This window comes from Staurois parvus, unplaced genomic scaffold (assembly GCF_062004578.1).
Source record: "Staurois parvus isolate SC_StPar_1 unplaced genomic scaffold, SC_StPar_1.0 ptg001518l, whole genome shotgun sequence".
In the NCBI taxonomy this organism is placed as follows: domain Eukaryota; kingdom Metazoa; phylum Chordata; class Amphibia; order Anura; family Ranidae; genus Staurois; species Staurois parvus.
The window spans coordinates 414,565-427,035 of NW_028319314.1; the positions used below are offsets into that span (position 1 = coordinate 414,565).

Below are 12,471 nucleotides of genomic sequence, written 5' to 3' on the forward strand. Positions count from 1 at the left end.
TTGCACTCTCATTGTGTCAATTTAATTTAAATACAACTGGAATTGGCCTTTAACTTTTATTACCTGTTGCTGTAGGCTTTCTTTGCTCAGGTGGAAAAGGGCAATCTAGAATTTGCCAGAATTTCTTTTTTTTCTCGATTTCTGTTAATGTAATGCCAGTCTCCTGAGGCTCTCCACTGTTACCCTTACACGGTGCAATAAAATTTTGCTGTACTGTATTTGGTTAAGTTTTTACATCATACAAAAAATACAGATTTAAAAAGATCAATCTGACAGCAACAGTGGCAAGCAAGCAGTAAGAAAATATCTCGCTACCACCATTCAAAATCCCATACATTTTCCCAACCTCTGTAGGCTTATAGCAAAATGCCAGTTAATTATTTTTTTTTATTCTTATTTATTGTGTATTTATTGTGTTACTACCAAATTAGGTAGTTAAATGAATGTGATGACCCCCAGTTTCATAAGTCAGACAATGCTCAGGTAATAATAGACCATAGGTTTGCACGATGAGCTCACACATCCCGTCAGGACGTGTGACGTCATCGTGCTAACCCGTCGATACTCAGGATTTTCCCACCAGATGATTATATGTACTAACAGTATTGCTTCAGTTTATGTGAATGCACCACTTTGCTTTTAATAAAGATGTTTCTGAGCACTACACTATGGCACTGGCTCTTTTATATCTGATGTTCCATCTTTACTTCCTTTTGGGTTGAGCAGAGCGGAGTATGCCTATGAGTTGGGAGAGTGAACTGCAATGCTGTTTTTAGCCTGTTTTTGACAATTTATACTTAATTGGTCATATACGCTGTAGTAAGCAGTTTGTGTTTTTACTCCGTGGGTTTCTGTAGTCTGCACTGCATACAGGCATGGATTACACTGTGATTTACATATTTATTGCTGTTGCACCATCTAGATTGTTGTGCACGTCACGCATATGTGTGGACACTTTTTACACTAATTTTCTTGTTTTGTTAGATAGTATTGCTCTGTTTGTAATTTCTCTTTGCATATAATGACTCACTGGATGGAGAAAGCCATCTGTGACGATTGGATTGATTGACCTATTATTACCTGAGCAATGTCTGACTTCTCATGAAATTGGGGGTTATCACATTCTGGTAAGCAGGAAGGCATAAGGGTTTCTGCTGAGAGGACCTGCTTTCTCCTCAGGATTTTCATCTTTTTGGACTTTATATATTCTTTCACACATAAATTATTGTTGACTGTATTTAGCGCTGCACTTTTTTGGTTTTGTAATCTGCTTATGTTGTGTGTCCACAATATACAGTCAGGTCCATAAATATTGGGACATCGACACAATTCTAACATTTTTGGCTCTATACACCGCCACAATGGATTTGAAATGAAACGAACAAGATGTGCTTTAACTGCAGACTGTCAGCTTTATTTGAGGGTATTTACATCCAAATCAGGTGAACGGTGTAGGAATTACAACAGTTTTCATATGTGCCTCCCACTTGTTAACGGACCAAAAGTAATGGGACAGAATAATAATCATAAATCAAACTTTCACTTTTTAATACTTGGTTGCAAATCCTTTGCAGTCAATTACAGCTTGAAGTCTGAAACGCATAGACATCACCAGACGCTGGGTTTCATCCCTGGTGATGCTCTGCCAGGCCTCTATTGCAACTGTCTTCAGTTCCTGCTTGTTCTTGGGGCATTTTCCCTTCAGTTTTGTCTTCAGCAAGTGAAATGCATGCTCAGTCGGATTCAGGTCAGGTGATTGACTTGGCCATTGCATAACATTCCACTTCTTTCCTTTAAAAAACTCTTTGGTTGCTTTTGCAGTATGCTTTGGGTCATTGTCCATCTGCACTGTGAAGCTGAATATGAGCAGATAATATTGCCTGAAACACTTCAGAATTCATCCGGCTGCTTTTGTCAGCAGTCACATCATCAATAAATACAAGAGAAGCAGTTCTATTGGCAGCCATACATGCCCACGCCATGACACTACCACCACCATGCTTCACTGATGAGGTGGTATGCTTAGGATCATGAGCAGTTCCTTTCCTTCTCCATACTCTTCTCTTCCCATCACTCTGGTACAAGTTGATCTTGGTCTCATCTGTCCATAGGATGTTGTTCCAGAACTGTGAAGGCTTTTTTAGATGTCGTTTGGCAAACTCTAATCTGGCCTTCCTATTTTTGAGGCTCACCAATGGTTTACATCTTGTGGTGAACCCTCTGTATTCACTCTGGTGAAGTCTTCTCTTGATTGTTGACTTTGACACACACACACACCTACCTCCTGGAGAGTGTTCTTGATCTGGCCAACTGTTGTGAAGGTTGTTTTCTTCACCAGCGAAAGAATTCTTTGGTCATCCACCACAGTTTTCCGTGGTCTTCTGGGTCTTTTGGTGTTGCTGAGCTCACCGGTGCGTTCCTTCCTTCTTTTTAAGAATGTTCCAAACAGTTGTTTTGGCCACGCCTAATGTTTTTTGCTATCTCTCTTATGGGATTGTTTTGTTTTTTCAGCCTAATGATGGCTTGCTTCACTGATAGTGACAGCTCTTTGGATCTCATCTTGAGAGTTGACAGCAACAGATTTCAAATGCAAATAGCACACTTGAAATTAACTCTGGACCTTTTATCTGCTCATTGTAATTGGGATAATGAGGGAATAACACACACCTGGCCATGGAACAGCTGAGAAGCCAATTGTCCCATTACTTTTAGTCCCTTAACAAGTGGGAGGCACATATGCAAACTGTTGTAATTCCTACACAGTTCACCTGATTTGGATGTAAATACCCTCAAATTAAAGCTGACAGTCTGCAGTTAAAGCACATCTTGTTCGTTTCATTTCAAATCCATTGTGGTGGTGTATAGAGCCAAAAATGTTAGAATTGTGTCGATGTCCCAATATTTATGGACCTGACTGTATGTGCTGGTTGCTATAATTCTTTCCATTTTTAATTTCACTCAAGCTCGAATTATATATATATATTTTTAATAAAATGAATGTGAAATTATGATTTCAGTTATGACAAACAGGCAGAACCCTTAAAACGCGTCCTTCATATTTCACTACAGAGTAGTATTGTGCTTCCAACAGAAAAGAGATATTCCTTGAATCTATTTTGGGTTTCTCACAGATTTAACTATTTAGAACTGTTTGTTCATGTCCTAAATATGGAGCTTTGTTTTTTGCAGATTTCACAGTTACATCAAACACTTAAATGATCTGTAGCACCTCAATTGACATTCATAAGCAAGACCTTGTGAACAGGCGCTTTCCTATTGCCATGACTATTGATAGTAGCTATGGTCATAGTGAGGTGGCTAAGGGCATTTACACAGGTATCTCAAAATGTAACCAACATCTATTGTTTCTTTCTTTGCAGGAATCCTCCTCATCCATTCATCAGCATGTTAGAAAACAAGCCTGATTGCTGGCCTGCCCTCCTGCAGCAGATGTCTGCTATCTCTTCACAGTCTTCAAATCGGTAATAACATCTAAAGCAGCAGTTATCCTCACTTCACAAAAATGTGAAACTCTAGATAAGTGTCATGCCATCATCTAGCTGTAATCTAAAGTAATAACAAGTGGGAAAAGTATAACAACCGAGTGGGGGTAGAAAAAAGCAACGAAAAATTCAGTGTATTTGTTGGATCTCTTTTGAGCAACAAATAGACCTAATGACGTTCATATTTGTAGTATAAGCACTATTTGAAAAAGAAAAAAAAACAGTTTGCAATTCAAATAAGAGTGTGTATGTAAGTGTGTGTATATAGTGAATTATGTTTGCAAGTAAAGTGTGTGTGTGTGTGTTTGTAAATGATAGGTTATAGTTGAACTTAATATAGCCTACTAGAAATGATGTGTGTTTGTGTGTATACACATACATACATGTATTTAAATTTTTTTTACATCGCAAAGGAATTGTATATCAATTCAGCCATTCTTCTTCTTTTTTTTTTACTGTTTTTCATGGTAAATTCCTGGTGGTGATCTTACCCTAACCATTTTTACTGCAAAAACACGAAATGCATTGGGTTAGTAAGGCACCTACTCTTCTAGACAGACCTGAAGCGTCAAATCCAAAGATTAAATGCTAGATTAAGATAAGCTGTTCCAAATGTGTGCAAAGTTGAAAAAAGCAAAGTGGATCATGTTCATACTGCACTGGTATATAAACAACTATACTAATAAGATACTTTTGAATATGTTTTATCTGAATGAGTATGCAGAAACGTTTGTTTCTGCCAAATAGAAACTTTATGGCTATTAGCATTGTATGTTGAAAATGTGCACTTTGACTTCTGCGTATAGATTCAACAGAGAAAAGATGAAGTTTTACATTGTATACTCCATTGCTAACCCAGGACTGGGGTTAAGAGCTTGACTTGCCTTAAAACTATTTTTAATAAAGTATAGAATAACTTTGACATTCTTGGTAACCGGGATGTATTTCATTGGACAGATATCTAGAAAATAGATTCTTAGTAAATAAAACATTTAGTCCAACAATGGATGTTCTACATAGAGTACTGGAAGCACTGACAGGAAGATTTGCAATTAACTTTGACTGTATGAAAGACCAGATTTAAGTACAAAAAATAAGAAGACCGTGATTAAAAAAATGTTGAATGGTGATACATGAAAAACCAGGTGAGTTACAGATTTCCTTGGACATTAAACAATTGAGAAGGATGTAAAATAGGGGCACTATACAATGCAACTATACTGAAAAACTTAACTAGCAAGCTGTTGTAGACTGCAAGTTAGGATATTGGTAACAAAAGCTAAACAATAACAGTGTGCTATGTGAAGGGGTTTGTCCCTTCCGTCTAATCAGCTCTGAATTCTCACTGATGCAACTTCAGCTCTCCACCCCCTAGTTTTCAGAGCTGATATATCCTGTGTAAATTTTGCACTTGAATGAGTGTAGGGGAGAGATGGCTGTAGATAAACAAATACAATCTATGTAGGAGGATTTGTTTAATCTCTGTGTATCACCAGGCTAGTCACTTCACTGGGTAAATGTAAGGGTTTATAACCACTTTAATCGCTTCTTGTCCAGCCTATAGCAGGTATGGTGGCATGGGTGCGCAAAATCACGTATATATGCATGATTTTGTATCTCCAGGTGGGGGGGGTGCATCCTACCCGCACCACCATTCGCGGCTGTCAATCACCGGGTCCAGGTCGGTGATTACTCGCCAGCACCCAGTGATTGCCGAGGATCAGACACAGTGCCCAGTCCAGAGGAGAGCATAGCACAGTCCAGAGGAAAGCACAGAGCCAGGTGGAAGATGGCTGGTTACACTCAGGACAATGAGGACTACTTCCCAGATTGCTTTGCATCCAGCCCCAACAACATGGTCTTAACTGAACCCCAGAACCAATATGGTTGTCTCAATCTGGTCTCCCTGCAACAGAATGACTTTGAGTCAGTCTGTGTGAAGGAAGAGATAAAGGGACAGGCCACCAACAACCTTACCCCCCCTGAGTCCCTAGCATCAAAGAAGAATGTGACACATAATAAGCAGGTGGCAGTCACTGCACCCACAGTTATGGAACAAGCAGCTATATCACAGCGCAGGAAGAGAACAGTGTACAGCCAAGAGCAACTGGATGTCTTGGAGGAGTTCTTCCAAAGAAACATGTACCCAGATATCCACCAACGAGAAGAACTGGCCAAATTAATTTATATTCCTGAGTCCAGGATCCAGGTTTGGTTCCAAAACAGAGGGGGAAAGTCCAGACGTGAAAAGGGCAAATCCACTTATTTCACAAATGCAAGTATGAGCTATTCCAGCATCCAGCAACCAGAAAATATCTATCCTACAGTATCAATAGCAAAGCATCCAATGACTGCCGGTGAACAACCCCAGGTCATGGTTCCCCAACAACAGCCCATGTTGAATGTACCACAAGATTTGTATAACCAATCTTCAGAGTCTACCTCCTATCCTCATTATTCCTGTCCTGTTCCCCAGGAGAGGTTTATGATTCACCAGGCCTCACCCAACATGTGCCGGCAACAAAATTCACAATCTAACAACCAACAGCACTTGTACAAAAGCATGGCTCATGTCATGAGCCCCAAGGCAATGGACTTGAGCAGACGATCTTATAGGCTGCCTAGAGAGTCTAATTGCATGATGGACTTCAGTAGCTACCCACCCAACAAGACCATCACACCAGAAATGAGTGTCAACATCCCACCAATCCCACCATCTACAGCTACAAGGAACCACAGTGAAGTCAATCCTTCTACAAGGCAAACAACATACTCAATGTCAACCATGCATGATAAATACTGCATTGAAGGTTCTGAGTCTGATTCTGGTGTCAGTTACAGATCTGCAGATTCTGGCTGTGATCCTAAAGAAAGCCTCCCTTCTGTTCTCTCTAGACTGGAACTGGTAAACACCAACAATTAATTGGGCGGCACAGTGGCTAAGGTGTCCGTTTATGACACAGAGAATAGCTGCGATTCAGAGGATCGCAGCTATTCTCTGGTCAATCACAGTTTATGACACTCAGGAGATCAGCGGAGAACATGTTCAGCCCTTCACTGGAGATCTGTGTTCTCCCTCCAGATTCTCCAGCCCAGAGCTGGAGAATCGGAGGAACCGCAAACTAAGCAGCGATAATTTACCTCTGCTTAGTAAACTGATCTTTTACTGTAATCTCTTGAGATTATAGTAAAAGCAGCCATTTTCAAGCGTTTGTAGATCGTTCTCCCTCGTTTGGAGAACTGATCTACACCGCTTCATAAAAGGCATTCGCAGGAGAACTGTGTTCTCCAAGAATTCCGGAGAACTGAGCAGCGATCATAGTTCATAAACGGACACCTAAGTGGTTAGCACTTCTGCCTGGCAGTACTAGGGTCGCCGGTTCAAATCCCAACCACAGGATCACCTGCCTGGAGTTTGCATGTTCTCCCTGTGCCTGCGTGGGTTTCCTCTGGGTACTCCGGTTTCCTCCCACACTCCAAAGACATGCTGGTAGGTTAATTGGCTCCTTTCTAAATCGGCCCTAGTATGTGTATGTATGAATGTGAGTTAGGGACCTTAGATTGTACACCCCTTGAGGGTTAGGGACTGACATGAATGTACAATATATATATGTAAAGCACTGTGTAAATTGATGGCGCTATATAAGTACCTGAAATAAACAAATAATCTCTGACGGGGAGGGGAGAACTGTTACTAAACAAAACCGTTCTCCCTGTCAGCTCGTGCACACTGCTTTAAATGGATTTGCACAGCACAGCCATGCAAAGCAGTGTGTTTATAGTGAAGCACACAGACACTATAGTAAAATACACCCAGCACACAGTTAACCCTTTGATCGTCCCACATGTTATCCCCTTCCTGCCCAGTGCCATTAGTACAGTGTCAGTGCTTTTTATTAGCACTGATCACTGTATTGGTGTCACTGGGGATGTCAGTGACACCAAGTCAGTTCCCCCCAGTGTCAGAATGCCCACCGCAGTCCCATTATAAGTCGCTGATCGTTGCCATTACTAGTAAAAATTAAAAAAAAAAAAACATTCAGTATATATACCGCCATTTGTAAACACTATAACGTTCACGTAAACCAATTAATTTACACGTATTGGGATTTTTCTTTAGCAAAGACATGTAGAAAAATACATTTTGGTCTAAATTTATGACGAAATTTGATTTTTAAATTTTTTTTTCTGGACATATAATAGCAAAACAGCAAAAATATAGTTTTTTTTTCTCAAAATTGTCGGTCTTTTTTTTTTATAGCGCAAAAAATAAAAACCGCACAGGCGATCAAATTCCACCAAAAGAAAGTTCAATTTGTGGGGAAAAAAAGGACGTAAATTTAATTTGGATGTAGAGTTGCATGACCACGCAATTGTCAGTTAAAATAACGCAGCGCCGTAATGCAAATAATATCCTGGTTAGGAAGGGGGGTAAATCCTCAGGAGGGCAAGTGGTTAATGATCATGTTAAAAGACATGGGCCACTGGACTGAGCGCGGGAGAGGAAGGTAGCAGCACAGAGTTCAATGTTCCCATTATTTGCTTCATTTTTGATGGTAAAAGTTTTCCAATAATTTCCAGCTTTTCCATATCACTTTATTAAATGAGATAATATAAATGACCAACTTGGCTTTCAACTTGTAGCACTGAAAAATGTTATGCTAAATGGCTAATTAGTTAATTATGTTAAGCATGTCCTTTAAGAGTGGCAGTCAGAGCTAGATTATCCAAGGACAGGATCCTGGGGCTTGGTGGATGTCCATGGGGCCCAACTATAATGAATTCAATTGTAGACAGTTAATATCTGATGGGACCATTCCAGTATAGTTAGTGCAAAGGAGAAAGCTTTTCTGTGCATATTGTTTTTCAATGTCATTTGAAGGGGTGGGGATGGGGGGGGGGGGGGTCAAAGCAGCTACCTTGGCTGGATTCCAATTCTCCTCAAGTCCTCTCTAGTGGCAGTGTTTTGGAACTTTGTTTTTATTGTTTAGTTGGTTTTTATGCATGATCTAATCTGCTGCTAGGAAAGATAGTTGTTCCTAAGCCTCGTTAACTGAACAAAATGACAGAAATGCTCCAAAGTTACAGAAAACATACTGCTAGCCAAGAATGAATGTGCAAATTGAAGAAGAAAATGTCCACAAATTGTCTATTTTTCTTGTAGCATGGTGCTAGAGAGTGTGTGATCCCCATGCAATAGTTTTACAACCACATAAAAGTTGAATTGTGCCATATTATGCAAACTATATTCTGGTTGTGGACTGTTAGAGAGGTTTCTAAATAGTACCTTTAATAAAACTGCATAAATCCCTTGTTAACTGAGAAATGGAAAGCAGTTTTTCTCTAGACCTGAATTCCAAGTTTATTTTAGACATTTGCTATCCATTTTCTTCAACAGAATTCAAAGGTCTTTAAATTTTTTTAATGTGGCAGAATTAAAGCTATTTCTTTTACTGGATATGGCTTTCAGACCTCGTTGTCTCTAACTATATGTACTGTACTAAATGAGAAAGATGTCAAGCATCTATCAAAGGCAAATCAAAGTGGAAGAGATCTTTACATGGCCATGCTCAAGTAGAAAATTGTACCTTCTAATGGAATAGGATTACTATTTTATTTGTTCCTGAGCAAACATTTTGCTCCTCTATGACAAGAAACCAGATGCAACTCAAGGTCATTCCACCCTCCATGGTCAAACTGCCAGCTAGATATTAAAACAGGACTGCAAGATCATTAACCACTTAAAGACCCATAAAACATGGCTGCCAATTTATAAGCAATAAGATGTGTTTTTTTTTTTTTTAACAATTACATTTTTATTCAGCAAATTTAGAATTATTCCAAGATGTTATTTGGTTAAAAATGAGAATGGTGAATGCATAGGAGGAAGAGAAAACAGCCAATCAAACCCAATTGTATCTGCTGTCAAATTAAGGAGAAGAAAATTACAGCCTAATGCCAGTCATAGATGGTTAGTTTATCGGCCGAATTTTTGGCCGAAAAATGAAAAATCGGTCGTTTTGTTGCCACCAATGCTTATAAAAATCGTCCGTTTTTCGTAAATTTTCCAGCATGACCGATAAAAGAAAGGAGGAGGATCCGCGGAAATCGTCTGACGACATTGCCCTACTAACGGTGCGAATATCAGCCGATTATTCTTTTGGATGAAAATTCGGCCGATAAACGAACCGTCTATGGCCTGGATAAATTTAAAATAATTTGGAGGACTTTTGAAATCCTCAAGTGAGCCCTTCAGACATCACAAGTAAAATGTGATTCAATGTAGTGGCAAGAAAAGACGGCAACATGTTAGTTACAAAAGCTGGTTGAGTAGTGCAGCCATCTCAATCCTTATTTGCACTTATGCACTGCACTTATGCCGTTTATACATATAGTTTGATTTTTTTTTAAGAAGTGGGATATAAACTATTATGAGTAGCATTAGGTGGTTCCATAGCGGATTTATGTAATAAAGATATGCAAGAACGTGTTTATTAAAGCTGTATTCCAGCAGCTGAATAGACATTTTAAAATACTGTACATATATGCACAACTGTTTTACCTGTCAAAGGATTTGTAATTATGTGCAGGCAGTATTGTTACAAGAATATTGCTAGACAGCACAATCAGATCTTTGATTTCCAATGCATCAGCACCAGCAGCATACTTGATTGGTTCCTAGCGCTGGCAATCCCTCCTACTTGTGTACTGTTGTACAGGGGATTAAAAGAGCCGATAATTAATTTCTTATGTAAAAAAAAATTTACAAAGCAGCAGCACTTTTTTGACTAAACATTATTAATTTGTACTTGTCTCTGCAGAATACGAAGGCATGCCAGTATGCTTATTCAACATTATAGACTAGCCCTATGTTTGCATCCATCAGGCTGCTTTGACCACCACTAGAAGGCTCCTTTTGGAGGCAAGTGACCCACTCCATACTGAGCTTAACTGAGAAGATTTGTAGAGTGCTATAGGGTGTATTCTGAATCAGGGGGCTACAGGAACTATTCCTGGGAAACATGATTTTTCTTTCATAAAAGTAACCCATCACATTGGCATTCCAGAGTACAACTGCATCATTTTTAGTGTGATATCAGTGTCTGCCAAAAGTTTAAAAGTTAGTAAAAATTTTAGGGTGTCACTGGAGCCAGCTTGTTACTGCTAGTTATTTAATATACAATACGATTTAACAAGCATGTACCTTGTTTACACCTGCCATGCACAATAATAAAATACAAAAGTTTACAGTGCGTCATGTATGCGCAATGCTTGCTTTTGGTGGCTTCACCTTTTTTTTGTGGATTAGTAGTTAGGTTTTGAAGCAATATAGCATAATCAAGATTGGATAGTGAGAAAACAGCAGCTCTGTAATAAGGTCATCTTCATATTCTCTCCCATTTCCTCTGTGCAGGAGATTGCAAAAGGCTAGTGTAAATTTAAGTATTTTAATGCATATAAAACTGGTTTAAAATAAAGTGGTTGTAACCTGAAATTAAAAAAGAGGAGTGTATCCCTCTATAGCAGTGTCAATTTCATTTTCGTTTTAATTTTGTTTTTCGTCGACTAAATTAGCACTATTTTAGTCAATTAAAATACGACTAAAACTAAAACAATTCAGATGACTAAAATATTACTAAAACTAAAATGGCATTTTAGTCAAAATAATATACAAAAGTGCGGCGCTTCAAATAATCAAAAAAATTTAACTTAAGAGTCCAATCCACAAAAATAAAAATATATGGAATGAGCCCTTCTTCACTGGAGCCTCATTGCTACTATAGATGTCTCCTAATGGCCAGGAGAAGATAGAAAATGTCCACCATCACCAAAGTCTCTGCCTCTTACCGAATCATGTTGACCCCCAGTTATGGGTAGGGCAAAATGTGCTGTATAAGTTCCAAAAGGCAAGCCGTGGACCTGGGCACTGTTTGGTTCCAAGGATCAAGGACACGGCCCCTGACGATGTCATTGATGTTGAAATGCATAGGGAGGAGCCAGAGCACGTGACATCAGCACACACTGGAACGTGGTAGCCATCTTGTTGGTTGAAAATTTACTATTCATTTATATGGTGACATGCTGTTTTATATTTTTGTTTGAGCTACGTTTTATAGTACGTTTTGAGGCAATAAATTGGATTCAGCTTGCTACACTATGAGGATTCTTTTTGCATTTTGATTGGGGTTGTCCTCCACGAGGATAATTCTCTTGTAGGTTCATCTTGCAGTCCATCTCTTGATGTGAAAGTTTGGAATCAAAGAGTGCCCAGGTCCACAGCTTGCCTTTTGGAACTTATACAGTGCATTTTGACCCATCCATAACTGCAGGTCAACATGATTCTGTAAGAGGCAGAGTGTTTGGAGATGGTGATGGTGGACTTTTTTTTATCTTCTGACCATTATTAGACATCTATAGTGGCACTGAGGCTCCAGTGAAGAGGGGCTCCTTCCATATATTTTTTTATTTCCGTGGATTGGACTCTTAAGCTCAATTGTTTTTGATTATTTGAAGCGCTGCACTTCTGTATATTATTATATGTGTATTGTTACCTGCAATATTGTGGTGGCCGCTCATGAGGATTGAATTATGTATCTTTTCATCTCTCCGTTTTAGATAATTATATATACCATAGCGCGGAATTGTAAAGGTATTTTTTATTTTGGTCAAAAGACTATGACTAAAACTAAATCGAAATTTGACGTCAAAATTAACACAGCACTCTATGCATTCTATGCATGAAAGTAAAAACTTGCTGTGTGTAGCAGCCCCCCTAGCCCCCCTAAAGCTGGCTACACATTATGCAGTTTTCTTGTACTTTTCCTTAGATTTACCAAAACTCTATAATATGAGGTCAAACCTAAAGATTTTAAAACTGTATGCAATCAGACAGGCCCTTGCACTACATAGTTGAAGTTAAATCTAAAGGGCAAGAAAATTGTATAATGTATAGCCAGCTTAAATTAGT

General features: G+C 39.0%; 2 protein-coding genes across 2 annotated transcripts in view; both read left to right on the forward strand.

The window, feature by feature from the left end:
• Positions 1-12,471, forward strand: part of FOCAD (focadhesin) — a gene marked incomplete at its 3' end in the record, with an annotated part of 239,052 nt that overhangs the window by 62,506 nt on the left and 164,075 nt on the right. Inside the window, exon 6 of the mRNA XM_089662672.1 lies at positions 3,381-3,482. Coding sequence (XP_089518798.1) covers positions 3,381-3,482 — 102 coding nt within the window. The remainder of the gene's footprint in view (positions 1-3,380; positions 3,483-12,471) is intronic.
• Positions 5,293-6,426, forward strand: LOC149435421 (homeobox protein Mix.2-like). The gene has a single exon (XM_089662670.1). It carries the CDS (start codon positions 5,293-5,295, stop codon positions 6,424-6,426), a length of 1,134 nt encoding a protein of 377 aa, XP_089518796.1.